At 38.3% G+C, this 25,749-nt stretch overlaps 1 protein-coding gene and 1 non-coding gene across 5 annotated transcripts in view; one reads left to right on the forward strand and one right to left on the reverse strand.

Moving 5' to 3' along the window:
- LONRF1 (LON peptidase N-terminal domain and ring finger 1) overlaps positions 1-22,818 on the reverse strand; it is a 32,579-nt gene extending 9,761 nt beyond the window's left edge. The window contains exons 1-8 of one of the 2 annotated variants that reach the window (XM_012465776.3): positions 21,970-22,818; positions 10,480-10,598; positions 9,092-9,214; positions 6,189-6,338; positions 5,098-5,338; positions 4,904-5,000; positions 3,514-3,628; positions 160-281 (exon numbers count right to left, since the gene is read on the reverse strand). In XM_012465776.3, the coding sequence (XP_012321199.1) occupies positions 160-281; positions 3,514-3,628; positions 4,904-5,000; positions 5,098-5,338; positions 6,189-6,338; positions 9,092-9,214; positions 10,480-10,598; positions 21,970-22,690 (1,688 nt within the window). In that variant the 5' untranslated portion in view covers positions 22,691-22,818. The remainder of the gene's footprint in view (positions 1-159; positions 282-3,513; positions 3,629-4,903; positions 5,001-5,097; positions 5,339-6,188; positions 6,339-9,091; positions 9,215-10,479; positions 10,599-21,969) is intronic. The other variant, XM_021673881.2, reaches the window with a different exon arrangement.
- Positions 22,819-23,263: 445 nt separating this feature from the next.
- Positions 23,264-25,749, forward strand: part of LOC105726351 (tRNA methyltransferase 9B (putative)) — a 196,547-nt gene continuing 194,061 nt past the window's right edge. For all 3 annotated transcript variants that reach the window (XR_010339638.1, XR_010339637.1, XR_010339639.1), the window contains exon 1: positions 23,264-23,435. This is a non-coding gene — a transcript (tRNA methyltransferase 9B (putative)). The remainder of the gene's footprint in view (positions 23,436-25,749) is intronic.

The following is a 25,749-nucleotide window of genomic DNA, read 5'->3' on the forward strand; positions in this document are numbered from 1 at the left end:
CAAGTGAACATATAAAATACTGTCTGTTGAGGACAGCAGAAACTGACCAGTACTTCTTGACTAGACTGAGAACTAAAGACAGGATCCAGCTTGTGGTGAGGTTTCTCCTTACTATTAAAGGGTAGCAGTTCATAATTTTTTTTATGAGAAGAAACTTACTGTGAGAGTTCAGCAGTTTCTTCATCATATATTTTTTTTCTCTCAGACAGTTCATCAGGCAGATACTTCACTATTAATTCTTCCAACAGCTGTGTGACACAGTACCTCCTATCTGCTAGATACTAAAAGACAATATTATTTTACATTCCAGCAGTGGTTTTCCTTCAGTATTAAAAAGGCAACACAGTTAACTGATATATTAAAGCCTTTATTACATACTTATACCGTCAATTCTGGATTAATTTAATTACTGAGGGGAACATTACAGTAGATGATGCTAAGCAAAAAAAACCTGTCTGAGGCTTTGCTCAAGTGCAATAAAGATAGTTGGCTGTAACCTGAACCAAGCCCTGTCCAGAAAAACGGCTTCCTGCTGTGATCACAGCTCCTCTGTTAGCCACAGAGGGCCCTGCCCTGCCATATTCCATAACATCTTCCTTTTCCATCTGACAGCTCATGGGTACTAAACTATCATTTTAACTGAGATACAAAAAGGAGATAAGGAATAAATAAAATAAGGCAAAACAGCACATTTGCCTTATTGAAGAAAAGCAAAACATCTGTTTTGTTCCCAATTTCAGACACAGTCTCTAGATAATTTTTCTTTCAGATTTTTCTTCCATTGTCACTCACTATTGAGTAGAGCAGCAGACCTCAATTCTGTCCTTGAGTGACCCAAGGAAGGTGAGTTTCTTGGGACACTATCACTCAGACCCTTATCAAGATTTTGCTTCTCCTATATGATCCATCCACCCCAGCTCTATATAAAATCGTACAATTACACTACCCCTAAATATTCTGAAAAAGTACTATCCTCATGCATTTTTGTGTCATTCTCTATTCCAACTTATAAAAGCCATCTCTCTCACTCCTGCCTATTAAAAACGTATCTATCCTTCAAGGTCTGACTCCAATTTTATCTTTCTCAAAAACTCTTCCTTAATTATTTTTTTCTAACTCAAGAACCCATATTTTACTGTTTATACCACACAGAAGGCATTGTAGAGTGTAGTATATGTATACAGATACATTACATCTCTGTAGTTAAACTAAAAATTGCTTAGGGTAGGGCCAGGGACACGGTCAGGGTGTATGCAAAGAACTTTGTACAAAGAAAAAGCCCAATACATATTTATTTCATAAAACTAGTGAGGACTGTCTCCTAATCACAAGACAAAGCCATCCCTGAATCTGCGGTCAGTAAAAACAAGGGTTTTGTCATTATCCAATGAAGAACAGATGAGGAAATGTGAGAGATTGGGAAACTGGTGGTGGTTTTCAAAGTTGACCATGAATCGGGGCTTGTTAAAATACAGACTACTGAGACCTATGCCAGAGTTTCTGAGCATCTGGAGTAGGGTCCAAGAATCTATGTTTCTAACAAGTTCTCAAGTGACAGATGCTGCTGATCAGGGGAGCATGGAGAGAGGTGCCCATTGAGCAGGTAATATAGACACAGATTAATGTTTATCATAAAATTAATCAAATTACAGACATTATAAAAGCAATTCCATTATCATTTTCTATTAAGTTAATGAAGATGTTTAAAAATCTGGGGAAATACAGCTGCTCTTACATTACTGATAGGAATCTGAATCAATGTAGCATTTCTGGGGATGAGGCAATCAAACAACTGGTTTTAAGGGCCTTTATAAATATATGACTTTTGATCCAAAAATTTACCTCCCCAAATTTAACCTAAGGAAATGGTCAAAGATGCATACAATCATTAATTTTAAATGACATTGGAGAAAGCATGGTATATTTAAAAAAGAGTACAAGAAACCTTATATATCCAACAAGAAGGAAGCGTTAAATCACTGGGCTATTATGCTGCTATAAAAATCATATATCTAAAACAGATGTAAATGGAAAAATGAGCAAAATAAAATGACAAATAGGAAAAATGTAAAACTGAAAGCATATCAATATTTTTTAAAAGTATATGTATTTTGAATTTACAAATTATGCATGAAGGGTATCTTCAAAGTTGGACACAGGATATTGTTAAATAGTATGTCAGTTATACTTTTAAAAATATGCTTAATGTATGTTTCAATCTCTATTTTTTAAAGAAGGAATATCTCTAATTAAAGCAATGGAACTACTATTATGCCAAAAACTGCAATAACTTTTGCACCAACCTAATAGTTAATCTGGAAAAACAAGCATCATAGTTATCCTGGGGAGTATCTAAATGAAGTCTGGAAAAATAGCATATTCAGAGTACTTCATTTAAAAACATTGAGCATATTACCTGAAAATGTAACTAATGAACTCTTTTAAAAATAAATTTATCTGATGTTTCCTGATTTTGAGAACACTCTGAATATGTTTTTGTTTTACATATCAACTTGTTATATATGTAAGATACATATCAAACATAATAACAGACATGCTATTATGACATTCATACTGAGTTGTTTTCTATATAGAAAATACTGTATGTATATCCATAATGGTTTTATTAATTTTTTGATTCATATTTGGAAGATACTTTTCTTTTAGCAATCCTGTCAATCATCAGAGACAGAATCACATTCCCTAATCAATGCTATCAATGAAACTGCCTCTCAGAATCACAGGCTTTAGCCTGATTGTAGGTGATCTACAGTCACTCAAGCATGATTAAGAAGGTGCTGTCTTCCCATCAATTACAGAAGACACCCACTGAGACCTAGCTACTTTCCTATCACAGGTTATTAGCACTGATCACCGACTGACTCTAAAGAAGGGGTATAGGAAGCTGTACCTCCCTCTCTTCTTTCCAGTCTACCACTTTTCTAGAGCTGCACTGTCCAATGTAGTAGCCACTAGTCACATGTGCCTACTTAAGTTTAAGTTAATAAAATATAAATATAGTTTCTCAGTCACACTAACCACATTTAAAAGCTTAATAGGCATACATGGCTAATGGCTAACATATCAGACAGCAAAGATATGGAGCATTTCTATCAATGCAGAAAATTCTATTGAACAAAGTTGTTCTAGATGTTAAGGAACCTGGCTTCTTATTGAGGGTTGGAGGCAGGAAAATAGTGTTTCCCCAATATAGTCATCACCAAAATTGAACTTATCCCTAACCAGATGACTAACCATATTCACTTTCGTTTAAAAAAAAAAATTTAAGGACAAAGAGTTTGGTCTTGAGTATCTGTCTTCTTTCCCCTCATCCTCTTCAATCTCACTTTTCTCCAACATTAGCATATGGGTAATAAAACATTATCCTTGTTAGTCACTCAGCATACAGAATGTAATTCTGAACATGATCATCACTATTTCTATGGCTGAATAGAAATTAAACCATGCTGCCAAACTTAAGACCAATAAACAGACACATATACAAATATTTACCTCTTTTAAGCTTTCTTTGCAAAGAGGACAATATGGTGCATGATCTAAACAACGCTCCAGACAATTCTTACAGAATGAATGTCCGCAAGGGGTTGTTACTGGCTCAAAAAACAACCTGAAATCAACCAAAATACATGTTAGTTTTCACATTAAACTATTTATTGGAAAAGTTTGTACTACTATAGAACTGTAACACTAATCTCTATTTAAAGGAAGAAGGGGGAGGGCCCAGCAGGCAGGAAGGAAGGAAGGGGCAGTGACAAATGTAACCATATCCTCCCAGAATGTTTTAAAAGTTCTCCATCAATGAGGCCTCCTGCCAAGGCCCTAGAGATATCCTGAATAATGCCACAGCCCTTAGATACTATGGCTACTAAGCACTTGAAATGTGGCTAGTCCAAACTGATACGTGCAGTGAATGTAAAATATATACCAGATTTCCAAGACTTTGTGCAAAATAATGTAAAATACATCATTAATAATTATTAGTTAGCTTTTGTAGAGCCTTTAGATTCCCATTTTAATATCAACTTAAAAATGATTCCTTAATAGGTTTATAAGACTTATGCTATAAAACTCATAAAAAGAATGATCTAATAAATAATGCAGTTGAATTATAAAGAAATAATATTAGGCTTAATATTAAATGTATTACTCAAACATTGCAGAAAAACTAGTTTTACTTATTTTCTGAAACATGGTATTTCTGAATTTGCTAGAAATAGATTTAGAGGTACTTTAGGAACTGTTTAGTATAATCCCCTCACTTTGCAGGTGAAGAAACCAAGGCTCAGAATTAAGACTTGCTCAGGAATTTAACTTCTACCAGCCTAGTGTGACCAGCACCAGGCCTCCATAAGAATCTTCTGATCCTACACAATTCATGTAAATGAGAAATGTTATTTCAAAACATTCAGTCTTTTAGAATTATAGCATTCTGGATAATGGAAATCCTTATCCTTATGTTACTTTAAAAGATTTTATGGTTGATAAACATTAAGATAGGATCATATACATAAAATATATAATTAGAATTCTTACCCAAATTTAAAACCATGGAGATAGGTAAGTTTCAATAATAATATCTATAATTTTCTTAGTACTTTATAATTTCCCAGATTCCTTCTATACTGAAATCATGTGATTTTTACAACACTGAGATGCATGCTATGCAAAGACTGACCCCACTTTCTAAATTAGAAAACCTGAGGTTCAGATATTCAGTTATTTGCTCAGGCATGAAAGGTAAACCCAGGACTAAAATTCATGTCTTTGTATTTTTATTCCAGCATTCTGTTGCTTTACATTGTCTATTATTACCTTTATCTACATTGTATTTTATTTATACTAATATAAAATATTCATTTTCTGTAAAGTTTTAGGTGCTTACCTCATGCAGAGAGAACACTCGAAATCCGAGACATCAATTAATTCTTCTGGAATATCACCATAAGCTAATGAAAACATACAGACTTCATTGGGAGTTTCTATTAAAACAAAGACACAGGGTTTCTTCTTTAGGAAAAATTTTAAAGACTATTCAGACTAAATTTATTTTGTATAAGTGTAGAGCAAAATTTTTACCTCCTTGTTTTTTAAGCTTATTTCTTCCATCTTCATTTACAATCACATCCTGTTCTAAAAGAGACAACTTTCTTTTCAGCAGAACACCTTTTTCTTGAACAGACAGAACAGGTTCTGAGGACACTCTTTTTAAACAGTCTTCTCTGGCAGACATTTCTGTTGAATTTATAGACTGTGCTGACTGAGCACGGTTTAAACTTCCTTTGACAGGCTCTGAAGTGACTTCTGGTATTTCTTCACTCTACAAAAATACAATAAACAAAGGTAACTGTACTTCTTTACCATCCTTTATTCCTCTCACCAACAATCAAACTGAAATCAAATTTCAATGCCTTATAATGCTCATTTTAATGTTCATTTAATAGCACTAACTTGATTCCAACACTGTGACAAGTAAATGATTTTTGCCAGCACAGTTGGCCCTCCGTATCCATAGGCTCTGCATCCGTGGGTTCATCCAACTGGGAATAGAAAATATTCTAAAAAAAAGCCTGAACATATATAGACTTTTTTCTTGTCATTATTCCCCAGACAATACAGTATTTACATAGCATTTACATTTTGTTAGGTATTATAAGTAACCTAGAGATGACTTAAGCATACAGGAGGATGTGCATAAGTTACATGCAAATACTGTGCCATTTTATTAATATATCAGGGACTTGAGCATCCTTGAATTTTGGTATCTGTGAGAGGTCCTGGAACCCATCTCCCACAGATACAAGGGATGACTGTACTTACACAGCCCTAGAAATCAAGCTGACTTACGTTATAATGAGGTTTAAAAGTAGTCATGCTCTAACACAGCTGTTCCTATCCTGAAGAAACATAAATGCAATGTTCTATACATATTTTTAAAGAACTAAATATTTTATGACATTCACATGACCTAAAATTGTGACTAATTAGCAAATATTTTACATAAAATATTTTAGTGTAAAATAAAGGCTATGGAAAAAATTCTACTAAGATAACTAACCAGGTTAAAAGTACTTAAGTAGATGCTAGCACTTGAAACTAGGACAATAAAGATCTTAACCTGTAAAGAAATAGATATGCTAAATTCATGATAACCTCATCTCACCCCATACCTGCTTTGGGCTAGGCTCATTGGGAGACTGAGACTCTTCCATCACTGAATGAAAATCAAAAGGTCTGTTTTTAGTACATGGTAATGAACTCCAGGAAGATTCCTTCAGGCCTTCTTTTAAGTTTTCAGGTAATAATAAATCACATAAAATCTGCAAGAGAAATGTTAAAAGTAGAAAATATAAAATACTTTGTTAAGGATTATTTCATATAAATTTACCTAATTAAGAATATTTAGAAAGTTTGTAGCAGACATTATTTTTAATGAGCAGGAGAGGAACAAGGTAAGCAACACTATAAGTTCAAAAGTCTTGCAAAACTAGGCGTGCCTCATAGAGTCAAATCACCCACAAAAACACTATTCAAAACTTTGAAAGGAAGGCATGGGAGTAGTTATCAGGGTAAAGGTTGACCTTTTAATAAAAGGACTATTAAAAAATCTTAAAAGAAATATTAAATATCTATCTCTGAATCTTAGTGAGCCCTATCCTATCTAAATAGTTTACTGTTCACATCAATGTATATTTATAAGGTTGGACTTGAAGCACTTATGTGAACTAAACCTTGGACTTCTAACTACAAAACTACAAAACTTCCTGTACTTACACTCAATTTAATCTCTCACTGAACAGCTAACCTGTGTGGGCAGTTACTGCTGCCCAACACTTGGTTAGGAGCACCCAATGGCAGCTTTCCTATAATAGCTAGGAATTAAACTGGGAGACAGCTGGAGAATCAAATTTCTGGGTGCTTATCTCAGGAATACACCTAACACTCCAAAAGAAACAGGGTAAGTTAAGAAAGGGGAAGAACGTGGCTAGAATAAAATTAAAGGAATTGTGATATTTTTGCTTGTCAAATAATCTGTATTTATAGGTACAGCACATACTTCTTAAAGTCTAAATTGGAGGTTCAATTTTTCAGTTGTTATCTTTTAAATACACAAAAATCAGAATGAATCACAAATCATTCATGGAAATATAAGCAATGTAGATAAAAGTATGTATATTTGGTAGGTGCTCAAATACTCCATTTAATAAGCAAACATTTAAAAATCTATATATACACATTTACATTTCTTGTGTTTTAAAAAATGTATGAAACATACATCTACCCTGGAACCCAGAAATTCCACTCCTAAGTTTTTGCCAAAGAGATGTAAAAACATAAGTCTACAAAATGACTTGTACAAGAATACTCATAGCAGCTTAATTTATATCAGGAAAAAATACTGGAAACAATCCAAATGAAAATCACTACTAACTGAAAACCACAAATTCCATTAAGTTCATATAATGGAATACTTAGTCAACAATAAAAAAAAGACTAGATGTATCTAAAAAAATATTATGTTCACTGAAAAAAAAAAACCCAGACACAAAAGAGTACATACTGTATGATTCCATTCCTATGAAGTTCTAGAATAAGCAACACTACTCTACAGTGACAGAAATCTGAACAGTAATTGCCGCTAGGAGCAGGGGATAGAGGATTTACTGGAGAGGAGATGAAGGTGCTTTCTAGGGTGATGGAAATGGTCTCTGTTTTGATTGGGATACTGTTAGGTATATACATTTTTCAAAACTAAGTGAAGAGTAAAATCCATACATTTTATTATATGTAAATTATACCTCAGTTTAGAAAAAGTATATTGGAGAAAAACAAAATATTTTAAAGCATCATTTGTTTTGCATCCATCTGATCCTATTAACCAACCAACAAATAGATACAGAAATAGAAGAATGTCTGGCAGCATGCAAAATGCAGAAACACATGCTCTTAAAGTTTGCAATCTCAACAAGAAAGTAACACTAATGAACATGGAACAGTCAGAAAATAGACAATAGTAAACATTTTTTTCTTAAATCAGTGGGCTAGAATGTATATGCAAACAAACCTCATAGAGGATATACCAATGTCAGCTGGATTCCTTAGGGAGTTGAAATCTGAGAATAATCTCAAAGTTCTCATGCTTCAGGATACATAAGCATCTCCTGGGATGTTTCTTAAACGACTGCTCCAATTTCAGAGATTCTGATTCCAAAGACTTATACTTGGTGGGCCCAGGACTCTTTAAGGTTTAACATGAACCCCACATGATTCTGACAAAAAGCCACACTCTAAGAAACGCTGCAACTGTGATACATAATGTAGCATGCATTGAGTATATGGAGGAGAGCATCATGACTGGGACCCTGAATTTGTATTACCATAGATTTTCTTAAAGAATTTTTTGAAGACCCTACTCTTTCCAGATATTCTGTGAATAAGTCTGGCAAGAGCTGAATACTAGTTTATTTCATGTTGGTATGTCAAAAGCTCTGAGATGTTCTGAAGAAACCTGATTAACTTCGCTTAACCCAATGTTTCCCAAAGTCATTTCATCAGACAGCTCCCTTCCTTGTACCCTCCCCTATTTAAAAAAAAAATAGTAACTACTAACACACCACAAATAGAACAAAGTATGGAAAGTGGCATACAGAGTATTGAAAAAAATAAGGCAAAACATGTGAACTGGGTCAATGCTATTGGCAATCCTGGGGAGTAAGCAGAGGTTAGACCTGAAATGAAAGGCAAAAGGCAGGTCGATAAGGCTTCTGAGCAGGAACATCGTGACAGCAATGCTTCATTAAGGACCATCAGACTGGCTCAGATTGAACAAACTATTAGAAAACTAAATTAACCAAAAAAAAATGCATTGACATATCTGTGGATGAAATGTTCAGATTTCACTAAGAACTCAATATACTAAGTATATGAATCTGAAAATCACTCAAATTGTCACATTTGTTCGTAAGTTAGATTTATTTACTACATATATTCTTATTCCAACTTCTATTAGCATTTTTTTAAACCTGTCTGTCTCTTAGCCCTACCTTGAACTAATTGTTGGCAAATTGATTACCTTTTCTACTTGCAGCTTTGCAGGTGCAAAATCTTCATCAAGGGCTAAGCACTGAAGAAAGAGTTGTAAGGCATCACCTAAAAAACCAGCATCGTGGAGTACTTTTCCTTTCCTGAAGTAGACCTTCAATAAAAACACATATATAAAATTTTTGTGATATGAATCGCTATTTAAGAGATCATTATCAAGTAAAGAAAAACAAGAGTCTGCTCAGGAACACTGATTTTGGGCGAGACACGGTGGCTCACACCTGTAATCCCAGCACTTTGGGAGGCTGAGGAAAGACAATCACTTGAGTTTAGGAGTTCAAGACCAGCCTGGCAAACATGGTGAAACCCCATCTCTTCTAAAAATATAAACATTAGCCAGGCTTAGTGGTGTGCACCTGTAATCCCAGGTACTCAGGAGGCTAAGGCACAAAAATCACTTGAACATGGGAGGCAGAGGTTGCAGTGAGCTGAGATCACGCCAAGGCACTCCAGCCTGGGTGACAGAGCAAGACCCTGTCTCAAAACAAAAAAAAAAGAAATGCATATTTTGAAATTCTGAATAATTGAGGCCAAAGAATTTTAAAGGCATAACTACACACTACCCTGGAGAAGTACTAATAGGGGAACTGAGGCCCAGACAATGACTTTTTGACCAAAGTTCCACAGCAAGTCAGAGCTTGGAAAGATCAGAAATACCATGTTCCCACATTTTAAAGAAATTATTGATTTAAATATGTATTTAATAAGAATTGTTTGAGGGAAAAGAAAATTATACGTAAAATTATACTGACTTTAAGAATGCATCAAGATTAAAGAAATATTAAAATGTGAAGAAAACTTTGTCTTAGATTTAGGTCAGTACAGTAAATGTCTTCCAAGTTATTAGGAATCTATAATTGCCTATGCTATTTTTTAAGAAAGTACTTATAGACATGATACTTTTCAGAAATCCCTTATTTTGTCTTTCATTTTTCTCCTTCATAATGTGAGTTCAGCAAGTTCTATGACAAAAATTAGAATCCTACTAATTACTAATGATAAACCAAAAATTCATTTTGTGGGTTGGTCCACCAACAAAGTGTCAACTGGTGAACTTTAAATATGCCTTGCTTATGTGATTAGAATGAAAGCGATTCTTAGTTAAATAACATCACAGGAGCCTAAAGAACGTTTAAGTCTCTAACTCCTGGGCTCAAATGATCCGTCTAACTCAGCCTCCCAAAGTGCTGGGATTACAGGAATGAGTCATTGTACCCAGCTGAATCTACATACCTAGAGCACTAGGTATTTTATTTGGAGTCAACTAACTATTTTGTTAAAACTCGTAACTGAGAATGAATGCATGTCCCCTACAGTTGAAATTTTACAATTTACGCAAATATAAAACAGTAATTTTACCTCAGGCCAATCTGGAAGTTGAAAAAGAACTGCATTTAAATCTTCTATGGCTGCTTTAAACTCTTGGAGACCAGCATACGATTCCGCTCTGTAAATTTTTACAATCAAGTCACTGGGCTCTGAAATAAATATTTTATAAAGATATGATTATTTTTAAAAATTACATAATCCACAAAATATGATCATACCAGATTAAGAAATGACTTAGTGATTCCAGGGTTAATAATCACCAAACTAAAGTCTATAAGCCAAGGACAGTATAGGCGCAACCCATTTTACATGTTGAATCTTACCTAGAAGTTGTATCAAATCATTGTCATTTTAGTGGAGGAAACTGTTTTTCAGAATATTGTAAATACTTTCATAATACGAATAACCACTCCTAAGAAAACTTTTCTTTTTTTACAAAGGGTAGTCTATAAATATTTTAAAGACATATGTCCCAGATGTTTAGATTTGCCTTTTTATATACAGTAAATCTTATTTTTGCCCTAATTTCTAAATCCTAATTTATAAAATAGCCATATGTGCAACTATTGCATGTGGAATTCCTACAGTGACAAGGGAATAATAAAGGCTCAATCTTATGAGGGTATACAGTGGTCTTGATTCTAGAGGAAACTGGTTAATAAGAGTCAGCTTCTAAGAGATCAAATTTTAATTCCTGTCACTAGCAAAAATGGTATTGGCCCAATTCAAAACATATTTAAAATACTCCTGAGAAAAAAAGGCTTTGTTATTCATTTCACTATCATCTACATCTGTACTTAAGAAACCAAGTTATTATCCTATGGCATTCAGAATTTCAGACACTTAGCTGGTTCACTGAAATTACTGCCATCAATTACTAAAGGTACACAGATTCTAAAACTAACGTCCAAGCAAGAAATTAATTTTTAATATAGCAACAAATAACATTAACTTGACTCTTATTTTAAAGCTATCTTTGAGGTCTTTAAAAACATAAAACAAGGTATTTATTGTAAGATGGGCATCAAGACCTTAATGCCTCTAAATAAAATTTAATAAAATTCATCAATAGCTCTTGGGTTTACTCTAGTTTTTAGATGATTGCTTTTCTATTGATAACTCTCACTTGAGCAATTAATTTAGGAAGGCCTCTTCCAGTTGCTGGTGCTTGAGAACTGGAATTATAATGTTCCCACAATTTTATATCAATGAAAAAATTTGAAAAGTAAAATATTTTGTGAAAACATTTTTTACTTCTTAAAAAAGATATGTCTAGAATATTTAGTCTTGTGCTTCTTAAAGCAATGAAAAATTATCTCTGAACAAAATGCATGTGACTTAAAAGTTCAATATGATTAATCAGTCAAGGATTAAGAGTTCCTAGCACAAACCTAGACCCTGTAGGTGTTCAAAAATGTTTTACATTATTCCTGTCTTTGAGGAACTTACAAGCTAGCTAGAAAATTTTACTGTGAAACAGCATCATCCAATACTGACTTGTCTAGTACAACTGGAGTTGAGAAAATAGAGTGGTATATGGCAAAATAGTCTAAGAATAAGTAGTAAAAGCATCACCATCAAAAACTCTAGGTTATAAAGGACTGGGTTCAGAAAGCGCAGTTTTTCACCCACAGCTGGGGTGCTTCCAATAGCATCCGTGAGACAGACTCTAGTACCTCCAGCAAGAAGGAGTTCACTATCGCAACAAGCAACTCATTCTTGGATTTTTACTTTTTTATTTCAATGTTTTTCTTATACATCAAGTTCTCACTCCTTTACATTTGATGCCATGCACATTCAGAATATTTCTCCTTTTATCCATGCCTTCACTGCTCAATCACCTTTATACAGTTTCTTTATGGTAACAGTGAAAGAAGTGACTCAGAAGGCCTGTCTTTGAAAAAAAAACACAGTAAAACTATAAAATGTATCCTCGCTGACCAAAGCAAAAAAAGAAATATTTCTTCCCCTCTCCATACAGAAAAACTCAGGATATTGAGATCTCCCTGAAGGAGGTTCTAAAAAGTCAGTATGTGTTGGGATAAGAAGAGAGGATGCACACTGTAAGTAGAGATAAGAAGAGCTAGATTTAAAAACTCTTGTCCCCCAATTCCTTGTATGTAATGTTCTTACTGAGAATTTCAAATGTTAATGGATATTTTGAATGATTATTTTTTTTGGAAAAAAAAACCCTCATCAGGTGACTTCAGACTTCCAACACTGTTTTAAAAAGATTAAGGTCATCACACTTATTGATCTCAAACTCTTTTTAATTCTAAAAAAGAGCCAAGTGTGCTAAATGAGGCCCTTTGAAAAGCATACAGGTCAGCTTTCCATGTAAACTTTCAAGAAAGGCAACAAAATGGCAATCAGTCCTGACTCTATCAAGTTTGAAAGAGTCAACAAGTATTTACTCTATGCTCTCTACGTGACCTTGAGGACATGAGAGAGAACGAGTCACCTCACTGCACACGACATCAGGGAAGATGCTGGTGCTCACTCCATTACTGCAGGTATCTGTAGCACCTAGCAAGTGCCTGGCATATTATATACTTTCAAATTGTTGAAAAACAGACAAAATCCAAAGACAACATGGTTTGGGCTAATTGTACTGAATATGATTGTGGTACTTTGTGATCTTATTCTAAATCACTTAGTATCTCTGGTCTTTTTTCCTCATCTACCAGAAGCAGGGACAACTGTGCTAGTTGTCATGATTTAACTCCCTGATCTTTATCTTTAGCCCTGATTTTTCACTCTAACTTCAGATTCATCAAATGTCTAACTGCCTGCAATACTTTCTCAAACTCAGCATGTTCTTAACCAAAAAAGCATTTTTTCATTGTATTCTCTATCATTGACACCACTAACTTCCCAAATCAGAATCATCCTTAACTTTGTAAATGTCACCTCCTATGACATGCCTCCGATCTGCCATTTTCCAGTCCTATTGCTAGTGGCCCTGGGTTAGGCTCCCCAAATCGCTCTCCAGTACTATTGAAATAGCGTGCTAACTCATCTCCCTGCCTTCAGTTCTACTCTACCTACATCCTTACACTCCACAAGATAAAATAGGTATTATTTAGTACGAGTTCCTCCATGCCTGGCCCCTGCCCATCTCTCCAGCCTTAATTACTAGTATGATCCCCCAACTCATTCGAAGTCCCAACTATACCTAACTACTCACACTGCCTCCTTCCTGTGCTGAGCTTCTCCCTTGTCATACCATACTTTATCTTGATAACTTTATCATCCAGCAAGACTCAGCTCACCAATCTCCTCCCAAGATTCTTTGCTTTGGGTCTTCCTTCACAATTTATGATAACCATTAAGAGCATGATCTGGCTCTCCCACCTACTCACTGTGACCAGGGGCAAATTACATCATCTCTGTACTTTAATTTCGTTAGCTTTAAAATTCAGGGGCTTTTAAAAAATATTAACAAACCACCACTATGTGCTGTTCTGAGTGATTTACACTCTTCAGAACAATTCTACATGGATCTAGTATTGTTCACATTTTTATAGAAAACAGCAGCGAGTATACGCAGTTTGCCCAGGATCATACAGATAGTAAGTGGTGGATTTGGGATTCTAACTCAGGAAGCCTGGCTCCAGAGTTCTAGCTGTTTACCTCTGCACTATGAATATGCTGGTAACAGTCTCTATCTCGAGGGTTACTCAAGAGAGTAAGTTAATGGGTGCAAAGTACCTAGAGCAGGGATTGGTACACTGAAAGCATGGTGTGTTTTGTATTATGATTCTGTGCCTTCACTGTATATACACAGCATTTATTAAATTAATTTTTAAAACTTTTGAGCTCCCTCTGTTATTTCCTATTTTTTATCCTCAGATCCTGGCTTTGATAAATGTTTCCTGAACTAGGAAAAATTCACAAAATTTGATTCCTTAAGCTCAATTCATGCTTCCATTTTCTCTTCTCTTATACCCAGTATTATTTGTAAGTCATTCGGCAAATAAAAAGATTGAAACAAGGCTCTGCTTCACCTCTGAGGAATCTAGTCTTCAGCTGTTCAAAGCATTTATTTCATGGGTTGAAGAGAGAGTTTTCTATTCTAGAGTTATGGTTTCCTATCTTTGTTCCAATCCTTAGGGATCCATGATTAGTAACAGGAGTCTCAGAGTTGTTTTTTTAGTTCACCTTCAAGAAATTTTTTTCCAAATCACAAAAACTTAAAAAATGTTTACTCATAAAATTTGAAAATTATAGAAATAAGAGTTAAAAACTATCTTCTGCCCATCACAAAGAAATAGCCAGCGTTGGTATTATCAAAAGAAAAAAATTACCACAAATTTAAAGTTCAAATTGACTTTTATTTGTGATTATAGAAATGGGGCAATATCTCATTCTATAAAATGAGTGTTCCGATGAGCTAAGCAGAGGAGGTTAGCCTTCTAGGCAGAAAAGGGCTAAAGAAAGCAGAAGGAACAAAACGTGGATTGGTTGTTTCAAAATTGAAAACTTTCCTTATAGGTTAAAACAGAGGGACTTTCTTATTTCACTAACTCAGGTTGACTGAAATCTCTCTCTCTCTCTTTTTCTTTTTTTTTCTTTTTAAGAAAATTGGCTCATTTCAAAGTTCAGTTTGATTATGGGGCACTTAGCACAAGTGCCTCCTTTCTAATTCTGTCTGGTCTGCTGGGGCCTAGTGCAGGAGGTCAGTCCAAAACAATGGCCTCCCACACATTTTTGTTCTTTATGTGTAGAGTACATTTTTAATGTGCAGTTTTATAAATTATACCATATATACTGTTTATAATCTGCTTCTTTTTGCCATGTAATACTAGTCCACATGATTTTTAATAGTTGCAAAATATTCTACTATATACATAACCTATTTAAAAATTTCCTACTCTACAATTAAGTTACTTCCAACATTTACTACTATAAAAAGTATAACAAATGTCTATCCATATATCTTTATGTATCTGCTTGCCTTTTTAGTTATTTGCTATAAAGTATGCAAGTTATTTATTTGCTGTACTCTATTTTTTTTTTTTTTTTTTTTTTTTTTTTTGAGAAAAGATCTCACTCTGTAGCCCAGGCTGGAGTTTAGTGGCATTATCATGGCTCAATGCAGCCTCAACCTCCTGTGCTCAATAGATCCTCCTGCCTCAGTAGCTGGAACTCCAGGTACACGGCCCCACATCTGGCTAATTTTTAAACTTTTTGTAGAGACAGGGTAGCACTATGTTGTCCAGGGTAGTCTCAAACACCTGGGCTCAAGTGGGTCCTCCCTCCTCAGCCTCCCAAAGTGTTGGAATTATAGGCATGAGCCACCATACTGGGCCTAGAAAGTTACACAGCTATATAATGTTTTCAATACATTCTGCCAACCCTTCTTTTATACTTTATTTTACACTCCCACAAGCTGTGTGTTTTTCTCTTTGCGAGAAATATATAAATTAAAAATTGCATCATAATTTTAACAACATGCATTTCTTCATTAAGTTTGACCTTTAAAACTTTGCTTATTCAGTATTTGGGTTGTGTTTAAAGTCATATCCTTTTCCTCATTTTTCTGAGTGTCCTTTTCTTAGATTTATATATCAAGCTATCAAAATTTTCAATGATTAACAAGAATATAATTTTTTTATTTTGCTTCTATTGCATCATTAAGTTCAGCATAGTAGGACCTGGTTACCAGAGTTGAGCTCAAGGCTGCCAATTGATAAGTTATTGATGATTGATTAAGAATGTTCAAGAGTAGGAGTTTGAGATAGTAAGATCATAAACACTGGATTCAAAAGACTGGGTTCAGATCCCCTTTTGGTAGTTTAATTCTTTGAACTCTCCTCGCCTATAATATGCTCACCTCTAAAATACCTACATTTTATAACTGCTGTGAGGACTGAATAAGATAATGCATGTTAAACAGTTAACACAGTGCCTGAGACATACATGCTCCATCTAAAATAGTTGTTAATAACATTCCAAAATATCTCAAAACCAGGTGATGAAGATATTAGATTAGCTCTTGATACAAGGTACAGAAGAGTATTTTCTACCTTGTCTTTTACTCACATAAATGGTAGCCTAGATAAGAAACATCTTTAGGGATCAGCAGAGCAGACTGGACAACAGACAGCATAAAGGTGGGTCAAGGGGAGGGGAGGAAGCAAAAGATCTTACCAAAGGGAAAGAAAAAACCAAACAGAAGCTTCTACCTTGCATTTTAGAGTTCCCTGAAGTCATCCAACTTCAGTAATAAAACAATTCCAATTTTGAAAAATACCTTTGGAAAGAGGCAGAACACTGTAGAAATTCATTTAAAATTTTACTTGAGATTTTCCAAGCCTCTTAGAAATATTCCACCAAATAGAAAAATGATTCTGAATAAAAAGTTTATATACATCTATCTATCTATCTATCTATCTATCTATAGATATATCTAGAAATCTAAGATAATTCAGTTTTGGTAAATTCTGCATTTGATGAATAGAAATAACATAAAAACCAAATTATTCATTTGAAAAGGGACACTTCAATCAGTTTTTTAAATCATTTATATCAATAGCCATTATAGTTGATCTTTTTAGTAACCCTGAGGCACTAAAAAAAAAAAAAAATCCTTGAAGTACCTTACAAATCAAAGAAGATAATTAGAGATATAGTCTTGGTTAAGCAGAAGTCAATTACAAAGTAAATCTCATTTTCTAGGGATTTTCAGTTTGCTGCAATTATAAAGGAAATAAAAAGTACAAACTCTACAAGGACTGGGACTTTATTTTACTCCTTTTTATATTTCTAGCACCCACAACAATGCCTGGTATATAGTAGTTACTCAATAAAAATTTGTTAAATGAATAGTAAGAATACTTTAGATTTATGTTTTACATGTTAATTTTTAAATAAACTTTGAGTTTAGAATCAATATGCACATATTTGGGTTCTGCTTTCAGTTTTAACTTAGTCACTTATTTGCCTTAAGAAAGTCACCTAAAATTCTTGGGACTTTTTTCTTAAATCTGTGAATTAGGGATACTAATATTTGCCCTCCTATCTCACGTCAGTTTGTGTAAGGATCAATTACGGTAATAGAAATGAAAATATTTGTGAATGATAATCACCATACAGACATCAATGTTTATTTACTGTTTCAAGTCCTCTGCACAGTAAAAACATAAATAAGTTACAGGAGCCTCCCTTTACGCAAGGGGGACACGTTCCAAGACCCCCACAGACGCTTGAAACTTTGGATGGTATCAAGCCCTATATATACTATGATGCCTATGATAAATTTTAATTTATAAATTAGGTATAGTAAGATATTAGCAACAATAATGATAAAAAAGAACAATTATAACAATATGCTGTGATAAAAGGTATAGGAATGTGGTCTCTCAAACTATTTTATACTGTACCATGGGTAACTGAAACCACAAATAAGGGGAAACTACTGTATTATTTAAATTCAAATTTCTTCACTTTAACCTAGTTGAGTTACTAAAGATAAAACCCTCTATATTTTCTTTAAATGCATTCAGTATTTACCTATAATTTGACAGATCTTCTTATAGCTAAAGCTTTTCAGAATCTATAGTTTATTGATGAATGCTGAACTGCTAATTAACATGTATAAACTAAAATCGGGATGTAACCTTTACTCTCTACCAGGTGACAGAACAGAACAGGATACAAAATCCCAAGGTTTAGATTCCAGTTTCAGCGAAATTACCTTCTAGCCATAACAAACTTTTACATTTTAAAAATATTTAATTAATATTTACTGTGCATTTACTGTGTGTCAGGCACTATTTAAAGCACTTAGCATGTTTTGACTCATTTGATTCTCACAACACCCTATGAAGTAGAGACTATTCTCATTTTTCAGATAAGGAAACCAAAACACAGAAAGGTTAGACAACATGCCCAAGGCCGGAGAGTGAACAGAGGGCTGTATCGGGATTGGAACCCAGGTGTCAGTGTCCAGTATGCAGAGCTTTAATCACTAAGCCACAGTGCATGTCTATCCCTAGGTGCCTCAGTTTCCTTGTGAGGATAATATTATAGTACTCCATAGAATTCTCTGTGAAGATCAAATGATATTAATATAAATAATGTAAAAATACTGGGTAACAGTCAATGATAATATTTTTACTTTTATTTTTAATTTTTTTTTTGAGACAGAGTCTTGCTCTGTTTCCCTGGCTGGAGTGCAGTGGTGTGGTCTCAGCTCACTGCAACCTCCACCTCCCCGGTTCAAGCAATTCTCCTGCCTCAGCCTCTGGAGTAGCTGGAACTACAGGCACGCACCACCACGTCTGGCTAATTTTTTGTATTTTTAGTAGAGATGGGGTTTCACCATGCTGATCAGGTTGGTCTCAAACTCCTGACCTCAAGTGATCCACCTGCCTTGGCCTCCCAAAGTGCTGGGATTACAGGTGTGAGCCACCATGCCTGGCCAAGGATTACAGAATTAATATTTAAGATAAAATTTTCCTTACTCAAATATCTTAAAACAAAATGTCATCCCTCTTACGATCTTTTTTTTCCTAACCTGTATGAACTGTAAATTATACTGTTCTGTTGTCTTCTTTTGGGGGAGAGGTGCACACAGGAAGGAGACAAGTCAGTGTAAAAAACCATTAAGCACAAAAGGCAGACAGCATGGCTTAGTGGGATCATTTCAATAGGCTCGAGTACAGAGATTCAATGCAGGAAAAACTTTACATAATATCCTTGAATACTAAAAAGACAGAAAGTTATGAAACATCTGAGGGTTAATACCAAAAGATCAATGGTTTAAATGTTATCTAAATATATTTCAATTCAACAGAAACTTATGTAATCTAAATGGGAAACTTCTGATTTTGGCAAAGGTTTTCAAGCTTTCTTTTGCTGCTGGCAGAGATAAGTTTGGATGTGTGTGGGCTAACTGCAGACTAGATTTTTTCTAGTTAATAGTATTTACTTGTTTCATTGTAAGAATTACATGGAGAAATTATAGGGAAGATCTTTTTCATTATCAACAATAATGGCAGGGTCATTAATAACTACAACTGTACAGTTATATAAACATATTTCAAATGCCTATCTAGGTAGCTTGCCAATTCCAAAGAAGTTAAAGCCTAATGATTGTACAAATAGATTATGATTCTACTAGTTAATATTTTGATTTATACCCAAAAATTGTTAAACACTTATAAATTGGTCCTTTACTAACTCTAATTTGTTAGCTCTAAGATTTTTTTCCTGTTACTTCACATTAAGAATTCAAAAGATTAAAAAACGTATCCTCCTTAGTGCTATTCAGACATTTTCAAGTATGGAATTAATGATTCTTGAAAGAACTAAAAATGAAGAAAAAATAAGCTAACGAGGTGAAAGTCAGAAGACTTGGGTTCTGTTCCTGCAAAAGTAGGATTAAGTTGCTAAGTGGGCAAAATTCCCATGTGCAATCTATGCAACTTGAAAAAAAGGAGAGATTACATCTTTCAGAGCCTTTTCCTGTTAAACATAATATCCTCAATTCAAGAACCAGAATCTCTGTTAATTAAAATATTATTGGTCACAGAATGTTAAGCTAGAACTCTATTAGCAAATGTGCTCACTGTTCTTCCATGGATGAGGACTGGATTCTTGTGAAACACCCAATTTAAGGTCAAATCACTGAATCAGTAGTGATTAGTATTGAATAGTACTGTCCATAAGTTTCAGCCTCAGTGACCAAAGAAACTTCCTTGGAAATGTATACTAAACATTTTCATTGCATGAGCTATAAGGCAGGATGAACCCTAAACCAGCGTTTAGGAGAAGTGGAAGATTCAGTGCTGCCTCTCAACCAGTTAACTGTATGACTGTGTACAAGTCTTCACTGCCTGGCTTCTGCTTCCTCCCTTCAAAAATCACACCATGGTCAGCGACTAGGCAGTTTGTACAGAGAAGTCCAGTTTCTCTTCTCTTTATTAACTCAGAGGCAGAGTCATCTGTATCAGAATTCTGTGTTCCACATACTTTTCTTTTGTTCTGAGCCCATCATTCTATAACTGCCTACTCCTCACAAAGGCGCTGAAAGAATACAAAAATCTCCGAGATTTGTGCTGCGAACTCTAAAAGAACTAAACTCAAGATCTTGACATTAGTTCAATATGACTAAGCATGTGGGGCAAAAGATGACCTTAAAGATGATCCTTTCAGTTACATAGGATATACATTTACCTGTAATACCCAAAGTCAGTTGCTATTTTAGATGTCCATTTTCTTGGGGATTATTTCCCCAACTATCATTTCATGCCAATGGACAGACACTATATAATCTTGAAATACGCTTAAAACAAGCTTTATCAACAGTGACACTTGGGGCCTGATAGCCTCTAGGATATCTGAGCAGCTTCCCGGACCTCTCCCACTAATTGTTGGGACTACCACCAGCCCCACAAGTGGTGGCAACCAAAAATGTCTCCAGATATCGCTCTAGATAATGTCCCCTGAGAGAGGGGAGATAAAATCCCCCTGGTAGAGAACTACCGATTTAAAGAACAACTCTTCCTTTTACGTAAGAGAAACCTGACACTGCCCCCTTTCAGCACCTAAAATCACCTTAAGAAGAAAAGTGCTAACCTAGGTTAGGAGGCCGAGGCTGCTTCTTGGAGACTAAGAAATGCACTCAAGACCTACAAGGCCTTTCCTCACAGCTTGATCATGAGTGGAAAGGCCTAGAGAAGCGTGGCAAAGAACTCCGGATCTGGGAGCCCCCCTCATCTTTACCACACACTAGGTGTACTGGAAAGTAGATAGGAAATAAGTATGATCTGAAATAGGCCAGCTGAAACTTTCAAGAGAAGCCAGTTCGGACATTTCCAGGTAGCAAGGGACCACCCGGCGCAGCTCCGCCCGAAGTTCCAAGCTCGGCGGCCTGTGGGGCCTCCCGGTGCCGGTTGCCCGCGCGGAGCTCCCGCCACGCCCACCGGACGTCACTCGTTACACAACGCCCCCCGCCCCCAGCTTACGCAATTCTGCCCTCCCGCGGTTCCCAATTGTCCCGGTGACTTTTGTGGGTGAGGAAGGGAGACGCCGCCTGACCGGCCTCGTTCCCCTCGCAGAGCACTGTCTCCCCGCCCTGGCAGTAGTTTCCCCGCGGCGGGCCCAGCCCGAGAGCCAATTCCCGGAAAGCGCGCAGCAGGAAGCGAGCGGACGCTGGGGCTCGCCTAGCTCCCACCCATCCAGCGCTGGGGCGGCCTCGGTCCCGGTCACCCACTCCGCGCCCGGCGCGCGCGCCCGACAGCCAGGCCGCGGTCGAGGGAACCCCGCGCTGAGGGCCCCTCCCCGCGCCGCGTCACAGTCGGCTTCCAGGGCGATCCCCATTGTGACCGAAGCACCCCGGGGCGCCGCCCCCTCCCACACCCCCCCCAGCACCCCAAGACCCGACACTCCTGTGGCCCAGCGGCCTCGGGGAAGCAGAGGAGCCTCCTGGGACGCAGACGAGCTCCAGGTCCCGGGCCCTGGGGCCCAGGAGGCTGCGGTCAGCCGGGCCCCGCCGCATCCCCGCGCGGTCACCTGCTCGCAGCGCCTCGCAGGCGGCGGCCAGGGCCTCCCGGTAGCGCCCCTGGTGCAGCAACTCCCCGAGCCTGCCGGCCGCCCGGGCCCGCTCGCGCTGGCCTGGGAACCACTTCTCGGCCAGGTGGTTGAGGACGACGCTGGTTCTGAAGTCTGAGGCGGCGATGGCGGCGGCCAGAGGCGGCGGCCGCGGGGCGGTCCCTTCAGCATCAGTGGCACTGGCGGTGGCGGGCGGCAGCCGGTCCCGGCAGAGGCGGCAGCGGGCGCGGAACTCCCTCCGCAGGCAGCGGCGGCAGTAGCTGTGGCCACAGGGCACCGTCACCGGCTCGCTCAGGAAGCCCCGGCAGCCCAGGCAGCTGAGGAGCCCGCCGGCGCCGCCGTCCGCGCCCGCAGTCGGGGCCGCGCTCCAGCTCAGCCCGTGGCGGAGCCGGTAGTTGAACACCAGGCAGTCCACCAGGGTACCCAGGCACTCAGGCCTGGCCGGGGCCCCGCGGCGCAGCGCCGCCGCGAACGCCTCCAGCGCGCCCTTCAGGTGGCCGCCCAGCGCCAGCAGCTCCCCGCGGCGGAGGAGCAGCTCCCAGCGATCCGACTCCGCGACCGCGCGCTCCAGCCGGTGGCCGCTGCCGCCGCCCACTTCCCAGAACCGGCCTCGGCCCTGCGGCGCCGGGGCCATCTCCCGACTCTCTCCCGGTGAGCTCCTCGCCACCGCCGGAGAGGACATGGCCCGCGGAGGGCTGCTCCGCCGCCGTCGCCGCCAGCGCCCGCCGCCACGGTCCCGGAGCCTCCCGGAGCCTCCCGGGCGCGCGGCTCCGCACGCGGCCCGCGAGCAGGGGGGCGTGGCTCGCGGACACGGCGGGGCGGCGCGCGCCCGGGAAGCCCCGGGGGCGGGGCCTGGCGAGGGCGGGGCCAGCTCGGCGACGGCGCCCGGGACTCCCTCACGCCGCCCGTGGCCGCGCTACCGAGGAGCCGAACGCTGGGCCCCGCCCCTTCCGAGCCCGCTCCCGACGAGGGACGCAGGTCGGATGATTCCCCCGGCTGAGAGCTATTGGCTTTTCCGAAATGGAGGGCTCGGCTTGTGACGGAACAAAGCCCGAAGAAGCAGGGAGCCTCCGTCCCCGCTCGCCTGGCCGCCGACGTCCCCCGTCTGCGGTGGCCCGAGCCCCTGCCTGGTTGGAGGGCGCTCCCCTGCCGCGGGGGACTCCGGGTCGCCACCCGTCTCCTTAGGCGCCTGCCCAGGCGGGACCCGCCCCAACTCCTGGCGTGCGGGGTTCTCCCGGCGTGGCCTAGTGCTTGTCAGGTGCGGGTCTATATTTTCATTCGCCTATGCCCGGGTTCCAGGTGGGCGCGCCCAAGCAGGGGGCCTAGGAGGGCACCGTAGCCCGGTGACTCGGACTTTTCGGGTCTAGAGGCCTCAACTTTAAACTTGAACAAAAAACCCACGTTCCTGGGGCGACTTCCTCCAGAGGGTAAGGTGTGTTTCCTGATGCCCGGTTGACTGCTGCCCGTCCTGCTTAAAGCTCATCCCCGACCCACCTCGAGGGAGAAAGCCCCCAGTTTCCTCAGGTGCCCCCACACCTCGAGAACTGCCCTACAGCTGGCTAAGGTCCATATTTGGCATTTTTAAAAGAAAAGATCAAGAAAAATGTTTTTCACATGGCGGTCACCATATTACTACAACCCAAGCAGGGTCTGCCGCTTTGCTGACAGAAGAAAATGATGGAGTTGATATAAAATGGGTTCTGTTTCCCTTAAACTTCACAGCAGCAAGTTTAAAGCTCTCTACTGAAAATATTTATAGATTTGATTATAGGATATTAGAATTAGGGGAGTCACTTAGAATTTTTAGTCCTTTTTCAAATCTATGGAAACAGGCAAAGTTATTTGTCAAAAATCACACAATCTAATAGATTTTAAGATCACATCTATTCCAATATTAACTACGTTAGACTAATCATATGTAATATTTAATTCATATGGAATATTTCATAGAAAATGAGGTTTTCAAAGTAAAGGAAGTTGCTAATTGGAAAGTTCATCTGAGCATGCTATGTCTGAAATTAGCAAAAGTTTAATATGTCTCTTTATAAGGAACAGACGAGGCTAAAAGATGTTTTGAGTTAATACGTTTTCACTACACAATGAGCAACTCATGTAACTTCAGAAAAGATAGAGATATATTATCCTAAATGGAATGAATAATAAAGAGGTGACTGAGAAAAAGCCAAGCCTCCTGTCCAACAGGGTGCAGACACAAACAAGTTCATTTATCATTCACATTGCACCTGAACTAAACTGCAGCCAGATCCAAAGAGCACCTCCTAAGCATTTGGCGTGTGAAGCATTTGGATTAATTCATGAGCATAACCCTAATTCCAATCCTAACCCCCTAAATTACTACCTTCCCGCAACAAGCAGAACAGTGACTTTCATCTGATGCCCACATATCCCTTGAGACCTGAAATTACAAACAATATAACAAATACCTATGTGTACACACACATTCATTTTGTGATGCATTCTTGTTCTTAATGGCAACTTGCAAAATGTACAATAGTAAATATTTAATCAATGCATTCATGTTTATACAAGGAGTATCATAAATTAATAAACACTCATAAACTTTTCAAATATAAAGAAAGTCAGGTTCCATTATGGGATTTCTGCCAAAAGTACAATATGTGGTTCAGAAAAAAATGTGAAGTATTATTTGTCCTTTAGAGTTCCTTCCCCTAATAAATATGACAAATAACCACATCTGATTCTGATGTGAAATAAAATGGCACAATTATGATAATGTGTGGGAGAAAAAAAATGAGACCGTAGGAGGAATCTTGCAGTGTTCTCCTTGGCATTTGTGAATGGTTATAATTCATGTTTGCTGGTTTATACATTTACATAACTTGTTCTCATTTATGTAACTTATTTATGTAAGAGGCTGTACTGCCGCTGTGGCCTCTGTGTGCTGCATAACTTCCCTCTGAATCAGGAAGTCTAGGCAAAGTAGTCACTGGCACTGTCACAGGTCACTCTTCCATCATTCTCTGATACCAAAAAGTTGCACGATGATGTGACTGCTAGTTGAATTCAAAGGCGAGAAGAGTTAGTATCCTTCTTTATTCATTTCCTAAAATGTAGACAGGTCTCTGAGTCACCCAGCAGGCTGTGATGGAGAAGAGGGAATCCTGCTAAACAGCCCCTAGCTGGGAGAATATAATGGAGTGAAGAGCTTTCTTTTCTTTTCCTTCCCATTACTTGCTTGTGTCATTCTTTGCTAACAAAGTAGTAAAATTATGAGATTTGTATTCTGTTTCGGTTTTTTAGTGTTGTCTTCTAAAATAGATCAGTTATGTAAGAGAGTAAGAAGAAAAGCGTATCTGTTTCCTAATTTGGAAAATGCTTATCACCATCATTGCCTGCTTATCCCTGCCTCCCACTGCCACACCATAAGACTTTTCCTGATATAGTTTGGTAAACTCTGATTTAAGAGTAACATAACACAGTGCTTTTCTTGTATACATCTCAGCTGAAGATGTGTATTTGAACCTCTTTTTTTTTTTTTTTTTGCTGTGGGTGATTTTACCATTTGTTTCTTTACGTTCTTATCATTAAAAAAGAAATTGAATTTGTCAGTCCAAGCAAAATATGTCCCATTCCTGATTCATTTCAGTTGATAACATTCTATTCAAAGAGAGTAAACTATAAAGTTTCATACAAACAGTACCTACCCAATAGCTTGCTTTTTTTTAAATGACACAATCTAGCTTTGTCACCCAGGCTGCA

This window comes from Aotus nancymaae, unplaced genomic scaffold (genome assembly GCF_030222135.1).
Source record: "Aotus nancymaae isolate 86718 unplaced genomic scaffold, 86718_ANA_hifiasm-v0.15.2.pri h1tg000079l, whole genome shotgun sequence".
NCBI classification, from domain to species: Eukaryota; Metazoa; Chordata; class Mammalia; order Primates; family Aotidae; genus Aotus; species Aotus nancymaae.